This window comes from Eufriesea mexicana, unplaced genomic scaffold, assembly GCF_001483705.2.
Source record: "Eufriesea mexicana isolate 0111107269 unplaced genomic scaffold, ASM148370v2 scaffold10, whole genome shotgun sequence".
NCBI classification, from domain to species: domain Eukaryota; kingdom Metazoa; phylum Arthropoda; class Insecta; order Hymenoptera; family Apidae; genus Eufriesea; species Eufriesea mexicana.
The window spans coordinates 220,309-232,339 of NW_016908175.1; the positions used below are offsets into that span (position 1 = coordinate 220,309).

Sequence of the window (12,031 nt, forward strand, 5' to 3'; positions counted from 1 at the left end):
CGTGGACAAAACTGGTACGGGAAAAATCAATATGGAATATTGTTTAAGGGCTGCAGCCCCAGACTCCAGTGCCATTGAAATGGCATTTATTCTCTCGACTACTATTAAATGATAAACGCTGGAAGACAAAGGGCTCGTAGCAGATCCCGCATGTCGTTTTGTAATCCGAATAATTTCGTCGTCAGTTTCGACTGAGCGATCGTGAAACGGGACGCGTAGGAGTGAGAGTAATCAATTCTTTATTTTCATTCTTCTCAAAGAAATTCATGAACAAGTAGAGGGCGAAACGCGTGTAATAAATTGTACACCGTGTCAAAGGCAGCTTTCTGTTTCAAAGAACTTCTTTTCGTTTTTATAGCTCGCATTTTCTAAATAAAGATTTTATGCAGACTTAATAAATTGTGGTATTTTATTCTGGAGGTACTTTGTTAAGAGGGATATTCGTAAAAATTTTTGTATCGTGTAGTTGGGAATATTAAAATTGGAATTTAGTTAATTAAGACACGAGTTGATTAAAAAATGGATTCTTATTTTAAATGAGTGAAGGATGAGAATTCTTTCTCTCTTTCTCCCTTCTTGAATAAAACCACGGTAATTCTTCTTTCTGGTATAAGTTTCAGTCAGGTTTTTAATTTTTATGTTCGCCCATAATTGTGTAAGAAATGCTTATGGAGGTTTTGTGTTATTTTAAAGTATAGTAATTATTTTGATAATATTGAAGAATTTAAATATTTAAATAATTATCGAAAATTAAGAAGTAGGTGCTTTGTTAAACGCGAGTCCAATAATATGGGTTTCAAATAGCAATGAATCTTTTATTAAGTAAAATTTGTTTAAATATCAAAGTTTCCGAAATTAAATTTCCACAGGTGACGTTATATCTTGATATTATTATATTACACTTTCATTTTACAATAATAATTAATAATCCATTTTAAACTACAGGTATAACATAATATTTAATAAATAGGAAGATGTTTCATAATTTTCTTATGAAACAATAATTTAATTTCAAGAATATTGTATCACTAATAATACTAGATAGTTCGAATAATCAATGGAATGTCTGAATACGATTTTATCAAAAATTTTCGTGAGGTGTGAAAGCCCTGGTTTCCGATTGTACAGACGGTGTGAAATTCTCGTGTATTTTTGGTAATATTGGTAAAATCTTTGTGCCTTTTATATTTCCTTCATTGTCCGATCTTGATATTTGGATTTGCAATTTTGGATGTTCACCTTTGACCATCTGAAATAAAACAATATATGTTATGAAAAATTGCATAGGGAATAAATGAATATGTTTATAAATAAACTGTAAATTTCTTGCATATGTTTTTACAGTAACAAAATATTAATCACTGAAATTACACGTGAAAGCTTGAGCTAAAATCGTTTTCGATACATATTTCGAATTAACGTTTACATTTTATCTTTTCCGCTTTTTCAGTTAGTTATTTTGCATATTTGATATTTCGCAGTATGATCCTGTTCGTCGTACTAGTTGCTAAATATTCATGGATAATCAATTCTTTCGTTATAAAATATTATAGAATAGTTTTCTCGTGTGAAATATTTCGTTATTCGTAATATTTTATAATTATCGAAAATGACCAGAATTTTAGATAATTACTCAGCAGGTGAGAGACGTGAGGTAGAAACGTAAATTTGCAGTGTTATAGAATCGCATATAATGCATCATTTAGTTATTAATCGAGTCACATAGAAATTCTTTTGCAGTCCTTTCATTCTGTTAATACATTTAGACGAAATTTCAGAATTGCAGTGGAATTTCGGAAATTTGGTTCGTGGTATATCCGTTCCCCTCAGTTGATATCACGATTTCATTTAAATTCAACTCATCGACTCATATGTACATACGTGTAGGCAATCTCTCAAATAAATAAAATTTCTTTGCGCTTTCTATCACGTCTCCGTAAACACTTCTACAGTGATTTCATACTACACGTATCTCATGCGATTCTTTGTCAGAAAAATATAACTATGTCTGAATCATTTCCTTACATCTCATTCTATATTTTAGGATTACATATATTTTTCCTTCACATGCTAAATATAAATTTTTTATTAAAATTTGTAGAATGATAATAATAATAATAGGTTTGAATAACATGTTTCAATATTAAATTCCTAGTAATACGTTTCAATAATAAATTTTTATTAGAAAGCTTAGATATTCTATTCCAAATCTTAAATTTTTATTTATCGACTTTTAATTCAGTATGTCGTTATTAAATTAGTTGACTAAATTTTTTAATAAAATTTGTAGAATGATAATAATAATAATAAGTTTGAATAACATGTTTCAATATTAAATTCCTAGTAATACGTTTCAGTAATAAATTTTTATTAATAAGCTTAGATATTATATTCCAAATCTTAAATTTTTATTTTTCGACTTTCAATTGAGTATATCGTTATTCAATTAGTTGACTAGATAATTGTAATAAAACGATTAGTTATTTTCCAATTAAACGATCAAAATTCGTTACGAAACGAATTTCACGATTTCAATCTCACGCCCCAAGCATTCGATTTTTAATTATCGTTCTTACCTTTATATACACCTTTTTGTCGTTAAGGTTGACCACCTTCGAATCGGTATCGCTCTCATCGTAGATATAATCATTCTCGTTGTCGTACAGTGGAATAGAAATTTTTTCGTATTTCCTCTTTTTGTGCACGTAATTATCATCCCCGTATTTGTCCTCGCGTTTAGGTAATTGTATCAGGATGGTGTAAGGCTGATTCTCTACGCGTCCGTCGAATTCGTCTCTCGCCGAATCGTACCTGAAACGTCAATTTGTACCTCCAGCGATTCTTCTAACGAGACAAATTTTAGTTACGAGTTATAATAAACCCCGCGTTACTCGTGAACTGTCCTACGAGTAACTTGTGGTCCAGTTTTCGATCCACTTACCAAAAACGAGATGTTTCGAGTCGAGTCACTCGTGTTTAAATCAAGTTAAAAGCACCACGTGCGATTTTCTAATTAAATTTAACGCCGAAAATGTCAAAATTTACCCTTCTCCCATTCCGCGAATCTCTCTTTTTCTCTATAGTTCACGTCATCTAGTCAATGAATACACATCGTCGAACGGGCAAACCGAATCGCGAATTTCGCAAAATGGTAATAATTGGGAAATGTGTCGTTTATTGGCACGAGGATTTATGTTTCTTGGAGCCATAATTATTTGTGACAATCGTGTAGGTGCTAACTATCGGCGAGACTTTCAAAAATTTAGCCTTCGACGAAATTTCGCTTTTGGGGTACCTTCTGTTAAGTAAATTTAATGGTTTTCGATATATATTTGTCTGAATTATGTATTTAGGTTTATGCAGTATTCAGTTTATTATTTCCGGCACTCTGACTTCTAGCATAAATCAATTTTTGTTGATAGTACTAATTGCGAGACAGTTTCAAAATTGATACAGGGTGTCCCAAAAATATGTATACACACTTTTCGTGATTATAAAAATAGTATATATTTAAATGGATTACAGATTAAGAGCACAAATAAATTTGAAAGAATAAGGTATTAAAGTGTGTATATGTTTTTTTGGGACACCCTGTATAAACACTAGTAGTATCATAAAAATAGTGTCAGAATTTATCTCCTGTTTAATTCCATTCTTCAAATTACTACGATTGTTACGTATTCCATTCGATAGGTACCAATTTTTATTTTATAATTTATTTATATTATTTTATTTTTGTATTATTTTATAATTTTTATTTTAATACTGCAATATCAAGTACCATAAAAAGTACTATTGAGAGTTTTTCTATAAAAGAAAAATTCTTGTGACATTTCTATTCCCATTTTTTTTTAAATCACTACTATTATTAAATTCTTAATTCTTACTTAATTCTTCTTAAAATACTGTAGTATTACGCGTTAGAAAAGGTAAATCTATTATTTATTAATTGTTTTTATTTACATTTAAATTAACACTAAACCTATCATGGCTTATCAAATGCCTAATATATGAAGGAATAAAATAAAAATAAGTTCAAAAAAAAAAAAAAAATGAGAGACGAGAAAATATTGAAAAATTGATCATATCAATATTAATAGAATATTCGCAAAGACAAGTCGCCATGTTGAATGGGAAATTTTTAATTAATAATTTAAAATTTGGACCACCATTTGGACCCTGGTAGGTTTAGCGTTAATGGAGACTAACGTGTCTGAACCATATTCATATCATTTTTGTTTCACAAACAAGCCTCGTATCATAGAATTTAGTATCCACTCCGTACCTGTTATTACTTGGTCTACGAGAATAATAGTCTTCCGGCGATATCCTCTTAGAATGGTAGAACTTCGATGATTTGTGATCTGCGTACCATCGAGGCCGCCGCCATGGCCTAGGTTGATAGTACTTGTACGGCCTGATTCGTTTGTAACCATCCGCCATTTCGATAATCTCGCCCAGCAACGCGAGAAATGCAACTAGAAAACAGTGCTGGTGAAGCGATAAATTATTTAATTTTATGCAAATTAAGAAATTATCGAACGCGAATATTATACTTTAATAATCCTTTGCACTCAACGTCGTTTTCGTTACAGAAAAATAGTAATTCAAAGACTTTCTGTCATAGAGTCGACGATATTTTTAAAATGATAAATGAGAAATTATGAGACAGTCTACACATCGTTAGGTAATTTTAAATTTGATATATTAATTAACGTCGATCATTAGAATCTGATTAAATGGTGACTGGGAGTCACCTCTCGAGTGCAAAGGGTTAACATTAATAAATCTAATCATCTTAGTTCAGGTCGAAATACAGATTTCCACGCTATACGCTGTTTCCCTCTAACATTAAATCTGCCATAATCGGTTAAACGACACCGAAATTTATTTTATTGTATCACTGAACATTATTGACGTCAGGTGCCCAAAGTGGTAACGTTGATTGCAGAATTTTTAAATAAAAAAAAATGAAAAAATGATTATTCGAATCATTATAGGTAGGTTTAACGTTAAAAAGTCATTTTCCAATTCCACTGTTGCAAACATTCGAAAATTTGGACAACAATGGCAGGTAATTAGGTAGCCTAACTTTTAGAGGCTTTATTTACATAAAGCGATTTTCATTGTTCCCTCGTTTCATATATTTTTAATCTAACGTTGTTATTTACTTTCGACGACTCGATGGCTATGAAAAGACCGTGTAGCACGCCGGAAATTTTGGGAAGGAATTAATCGCGATGCGAATTTATTTCCACGAGTGTAGAATTATTTTGCAAATAAACGTGCAACAGGCGTGTTATTTTATTGTCATTATACGGGATTGCATGAACGGTTTTCGTTTGTTGGCACTGGCTAAATAGACACGCGTCGAGCGTCATTAAGTTTTCCATGAAAGAGACTTTCTACGAGTACCCTTCACGCTGTTAAGACGAAGGCGGATCAAATCGGTCAATTTGCCTTGCACGTGTCTATGAACGGCACGACCAACTCGTCAGACCCGGTGAAAGTTTCCGTTTATGTCGAGCTCTTTATCTTTATTGCTCGGTTAACGGTATATGTATCGTGAACATTTCTTCCAAAAACTTTCTTCCAGTTTCTGCCGTTAGCCATTGTCCGTCGTGATGTAATAATTAAAAAAAGATTCGTTCCTTTAAAAAATTGGCGTAAATATGAACGTATTGTTTCTAATACCTATTATATCTCCTGTCAGATCAAATTTAGAAATTTTGGAAAGTGGAAAGTAGTTTCATTCAAATTATTTTCGATTCCAATAATGATGCTTTGGGTCGGTGATATTAATTTTTTGATAAGGTTCAATTGGGAAAATTAACTCGCATTTTTCCTTTTTTTTCTTCGACATCTAAAATTCTAGGAATGAAAGATTTGCTAATTTCACGAGCAAGAAATAGTTTATAGCTAATATTACATCATTAAAATGATCTTATCGTCTTCGATATCTTGTTCCTCGGATATTATAAAATATCATAAATAGAAGATTTGCAAAATTCAAAGAGGAAGAAATTTAATTTAAATTTGTTTATTTTCATTATTCTTTAAAAATTATTAGAAATATATGTAAAGGTACTTTTGATTGGCAAATATAAGGAATAAGAGATGGTGTTTTATTCCAATATATTTATTACGAGCTAAAAGAGACTTAGGAGTAAGGTATAAACTAAAAGGCTAAATTAATAACTGATCTATGATCGCGCAACTACCACTCTCACATCGACTCTTCTTCAAACTCCGTAAAGGACTGTCTTAGGCCAGCCGTTGCAACCTTATTTAACCCTTTGCACTCGACGACTTTTGGCTAAAGAAGAATAGGAGTTCAATGATTTTCTGTTACAAAGCTGACGATGTTTTCCTGCACATCATTACATTATCTCAAATTTCACATATTAATGAATATCGAGCTTCGAAATTTTATTAAATGGCGACTGAAGAGCGCCTCTCGAGCGCAAATGGTTAAACCTTGCACTCTGTCTTCTTTCGTACTCATGCTCCCTTTCTCAATCACGCATTTCTCATAGCCTCGCTTTCGGTGGGTCATGTACCCTAAACACTCGGACGCCTTTCGCTCTGCATTTGCATTCGATACAGTCATAAATATCCCGTTCATTCGATCCTTGCACGCGGTCACTTGTCCTTCTACGTGCACTCCAGACGTCACCCTGCATATTCGGCTTCAACTCTAGGCTGCTGTTTATTGTTCATTATCAGCTGAGTAGGCCCAAGTGTTCCCTTGCATTCACTCTCAAACCCTAGCATTCCTACATGTGTCTTAACACTATGAGGTCCTGTCGCACCACGTTGGTATCATGCGCAAATGATGAGTCAGTCCTACCGGTACCAAACAAAAGAATCCCGATTAGACGTGCGGACGACATAGTGTTAATTATCAAAAAGAAATGGGATGACAATCGTTGGATTTGTTAAAATTGCTATTTATTATTTTCAATATTTCCCTCGTAATGTGTCATAAATGTTACGAATGGAATATTAGAAAATTTTGAAAAATCAAATATAATTGACTCGGAATAATTTACAGCCGCCATTATTTATAATTCGACTGGTAGCATTTATTACCTTCGCTTCTATGGTACTATGGGGCCATTTAACACGTTAAACAGCACGCTACACCCCTTGTATTTTGCATTATCGAACTGTCGCGAGGATGAAAATTTTTCGATTTATATCGGCGGAATATCGACGGTCTTCGATTTTGATTTTCTTAGCAGTTTCGAAAATCAAACAGCGTTGTAACAATGCGTTATGATAAACATCGTGAGTGCCATCAGAGACAGGAGATACCGTTGTTCCATTAGGGTACAAAGACATGTTACGTGATGAAAGGAAGAGAGTGACACGCGTGTGTACACGCATGATTAGACCATATCTCCCGTACGCTTTTGCTTTCAACTCTTGCGCTCAATGGTCTTTGTCACGTATACAATTGAGAATATGTCAGTTCCGTTTCTTTGGCATATTTTCGAAACAATGGTCTTCTTTTGTCTAGAAATAAAACAAAATTCTACAAGGCTGCGTTTATAACTTTCATTCCGTACGGAACATTTCCTGTTCTTTGTCTTCCTATTTGCTCTATAAACAAGCATTGCAATATGAATAAATAGGGAAGCTTCAATTTCGTTCGTTTGAAGTATTATTTCGAATATTCTACGAAACAAAATTGTTCGAAGTTGAGTAACGTGGAACTGAGTTTGTCGAGTAATTTTCCTTTCCGTGAAATAAATGCTTGGAAAGTACCGAATTTAATTTATTTTGTAAAAATTAGACGATATAAATAGGAGAAAGGAGTTTAATAATAATGATAATGCAGAGTAAATTTTCTTAATAAACTTACTCGATGATTTGTATTTGTATATTATTAAATATCGTGTCTCGTAAATGTTTAAAAGAGCGAAAAGAGAGAAAATAAAATTTTTCTTTGCGGTTGAATAATTATTTAGAAAACTGAACTGTAGGAAAATATTTCGAACCCAATTCAACAAATAAATAATGAAAGGATTTATTTCCTTTGAAAATTCGATCGATCAAATGAAACCAATCGCTGTCCATGTAATTTCAAAACAATCCGTCATTGTTTGCATAAATAATATCCGACGTCGATATTATATGGATTATTTAAAATAATTTTATAAAACTCGGAAGAAACCCCATTCGGAATAACAATCGATACTCCTGTAGCGTAATATCGCATAAACACACGGTGAGAACCTTATAGTGATATATAAACGAGATTAAAAGTACACGCGAGTACCAGGATCCCTTAATTAACCAGGTGATCAATTAATCATAAAAACTTAATATCCTCGCACCTTCTCTTAACACTTCTGATTACTTTATTCGTAATTAAGTACCTGTCACTTTTCATTTATTTATTCATAATTAAGTACCTGTCACTTTTCATTTATTTATTCGTAATTAAGTATCTGTCACTTTTCATTTATTTATTCGTAATTAAGTACCTGTCACTTTTCATTTATATATTCGTAACTAAGTATCCGTCATTTTTCATTCGTCCTGGGTCGATGGAATTCATCAGACGAGGTCTTCTTGGAAATAATTAAAGCTACATCTACATAACATCTATAATACTGTGAAAGCTTGCACTCTCCCTATCGTCACTTATTAATTTTGTCGTAAATGAGTATCTGTCACTTTTCATTTTTATATCCATAATTTTGCGTCTATGGGGTATATTAAACGAGGTTATTTTGGAAGTGATCAAAGCTATGATCGATTTTCACATTATTCAATTTTTATCGTATTGTAAAATTCTATACTAATTTTTTTACTGTCACTAATTAGTTTACTCGAAATTAATTGTCAGTGCTTATAATTTCCCATTTATTAAGTTCGTAATTTGAAATTTATTTCTTTTCAATTATTAATCCATAATGCTCTGATGATGAGTCCATAAACAGAGTCTTGATATAGGTAATCCAAATGATTATTTGCCTCGAAATAATTTAATTTTTATCGTACCATAAATCTTTATACTCTCCCTTATATCGTTGCATCTTATTAATTTATTCGAAGTTAATTCTAAATATTCTTAATATCCTACTTATTTTAATTATCATAATTAAATACTTATTGTTTTTCACTTATTAATCCATAATCCCCTGTTGATGGACTCCATCAAAGTCTTCATATAGAAAATCATAGTTACCTATATTTACTTTCAAACTACCTCGTGTTTATTGTACCATAAAACTTTATACCCTCTCTTCTATAGTTATATCTCATTGATTTATTAATTCTAGGTCTCTGACTTTTTCCATTTATTTATAAGCCATCAAATATCGATCACTCTTCATTCACCTATCCACAACTTTCCGTACTTGAAATTCATCAAACAATACTCTTCTTGCAGATAAAAAACAGTCTATTTTCAGATTATCTAATAATCACATAAACCTCTATACTCTTATTAATTTATTTCGAATGAACTGTCAATACCAATTACCTTCCATTTATTTATCTCATCAAATATGGATCACTCTTCATTCATCTATCCACAACTTTCCATAGTTGAAATTCATCAAACGATACACTTCTTGCAGATAAATAACGAAGTCCATTTCCAAATTATATAATTGTCCCATAAACTTCTATATTCTTATTAGTTTATTCGAAAGTAACAGTAAATACTTATAATCGTCCATTTATTCACATGACAATAAATATCGTTCATTCTTTATTTATCTATCCACAACCTTTCACAGTTGAAATACATCAAGCAATACTCTTCTTGCAGTTAAACAAGAGAGTTCATTTTTAAATTATTTAATAATCCCATAAATCTCTATATTCTTATTAATTTATTTCAAACTCACTGTCAATACCAATCACCTTCCATTTATTCACACGACATTAAAGATCGATCACTCTTCATTCATCTATCCCTAACCTCCCATTCTCAAAGTCCATCAAACAATACTCTTCGCGCGTATCATCGAACTCGCTATCCATCAACCTTCTATCGATCCATAAATCTTCGCGCCATAAATTAAAATCGATACTCACTCGTCCAAGCATGTTCATCGTCAGAATTCTCAAAAATTCACCCTCTGTCCAATTTCCCAGCAGCCCTTTGTACACAGGTTTGAGTGCTAAGGATGCACAACGGAGACTACCATAGCACAACAGGCGGAGCGTAGCAACACGTGCGATTCACCACTCTAGATCCGAGTTTCCTTCGATCGTTCACCGCAATCGAACAGAACAAATCGCAACGCGAGCGACATTTCATGGGCCCCTGCTCGCGGTAACGAGTTCTCGCCTTCTCCGATGATCTCTTCTTCAACATGCGTGGTCACATGACTGGAAAGTTCGCGTCGGCCGAACTTTCTTTCATATTTCGCCCCACTTGCCGACTACGTGAGAGAAAATTTCCATCCGACCCCTTCCACCGGCCCCACCCCATCCACCAATCGTATTTTTTCCTCTCTTTTATCTGCGCTAAATCTCAGGCAACGCGGACAAAAGTTGCGGCCAACCCGATCGTATTTTTTCCTCTCTTTTATCTGCGCTAAATCTCAGGCAACGCGGACAAAAGTTGCGGCCCCTGTTAACGAAGCGATGGCTGGAAATCTTTTTCCATTGGTCGCGTTGCCGCGTTCATTTCGTTCGTTCGCGTGGAACTTCTATTGATGGAAAAAGCTCCTTTGTGACACGTGGACCACGTAGTTTCTGCCTTTCTTCCTCTCGTTTTCTTTTGTTTTATCCTCGTCATCCTTGTACCTTTTATTTCCATTTTCCCCTTTCTGTTTTAATTTTTTCGTCCCTGCTTTAATATCGAGAGATGTAGATCCTTTAGCATACTTCACACGTGTATAGTAGAGATGTCAGATCGATTATAGTGTAGAATATGAATGGTGATATGACTAACAGATTTGTTATTTTATTTTACTTTCTTTTCTTCGTTTTTCAATTTTTTCTTTCCTTTTCTTCAATTTGTTTACTTGTTTACTTGTCGTGCATTCTGATATCGAGAATTGGGAGTCCTTTGTGGTGCAGCAACTAATTCTAGTTTTTCAAACTAATGCACTGTATGTATATATTAACTACAGTTAATATTAATAACATACAGTTAATAATATTAACTACAGTTTACATTTCTTTTTACAAATTAAACTCTACGTGAATAATGGTCGCGACAAAATGACAACGCAGGGATTACAAAATAGATCAACGAAATTTCGTTTTCTGAAAATGGAAAGGCCTTTCACAGATTTTCATGCCCCGAATCCGAATCTTTAAACAAAAATTATTTACTCTCCGTGATTTATGAAATAAATAAATGAAAAATATCGGGTTTTGCTATTTTTACGAAAATATTCCAAGGATAGTAATTTTTTCCCAATATCTTTGTCAACCGTTTTGAGTAGTACTAACCTTCCCCTGTAAAATAAAATCAGATTTATAATCGAACGATTTTTTTTCTTTTTGTTTTACCGCTTTGAAGTTACTCAAGAAACACTGAAAATCGTAAAGTACTATCGATATACTATAGAGTACTATGCTATCATTTTGTCATGTACTGTAGATACACATAATTTCCGCCATTCCTTCTTTTTTTAATTTTATCTTCTTTATTTATGTATTTTTGTGGTACATTTTAGTATTGAGAATCATAGGTCTTATATAGTTTCTCGTTTTCTTTTATTTTATCTTCTATTTATTTCTTTATCCTTTGTGTGTAATTAGGTACATTTATAGTAGGGATCTTCTTTACCTTTTGTTCTTCCTCTTCATTCACGCATTTATTTTTGCGATATATTTTATTTTTATTTAGTATGGAGAATCGTAGATGATAAAAGAATCATTTTCTTTCATTTCATTTCCTTCGTTATTTATTTTTCCCTTTTCTTTTCTACATTTCTGGGGTGTATTTTAATAAATGGTTGATAGTGGTTCAATTTTTATTCATGGGAGGGGCAGTTTTGGGCGAACGTAGATATAATAAGCATTCGAGAAAGGAAAAGATATATTTCGATAA

At 32.7% G+C, this 12,031-nt stretch overlaps 1 protein-coding gene across 1 annotated transcript; it reads right to left on the bottom strand.

The window, feature by feature from the left end:
• Positions 1 to 1,081: 1,081 nt before the first annotated feature.
• LOC108552673 (uncharacterized) lies at positions 1,082 to 10,428 on the bottom strand. The gene is made up of 4 exons (XM_017907327.1): positions 10,411 to 10,428; positions 4,286 to 4,491; positions 2,577 to 2,811; positions 1,082 to 1,249 (listed from the first exon to the last, which is right to left on the bottom strand). The coding sequence occupies exons 1-4, from the start codon at positions 10,426 to 10,428 to the stop codon at positions 1,082 to 1,084; spliced, it is 627 nt and encodes a 208-aa protein (XP_017762816.1).
• Between the last annotated feature and the right edge of the window lie 1,603 nt (positions 10,429 to 12,031).

Coding starts and splice junctions, on each gene's coding strand:
- LOC108552673 (XM_017907327.1), bottom strand. Junction 2,812..4,285: donor CGTAGACCAAGTAATAACAG/GTACGGAGTGGA, acceptor TTGACGTTTCAG/GTACGATTCGGCGAGAGACG. Junction 1,250..2,576: donor ACAAAAAGGTGTATATAAAG/GTAAGAACGATA, acceptor GTTTTATTTCAG/ATGGTCAAAGGTGAACATCC.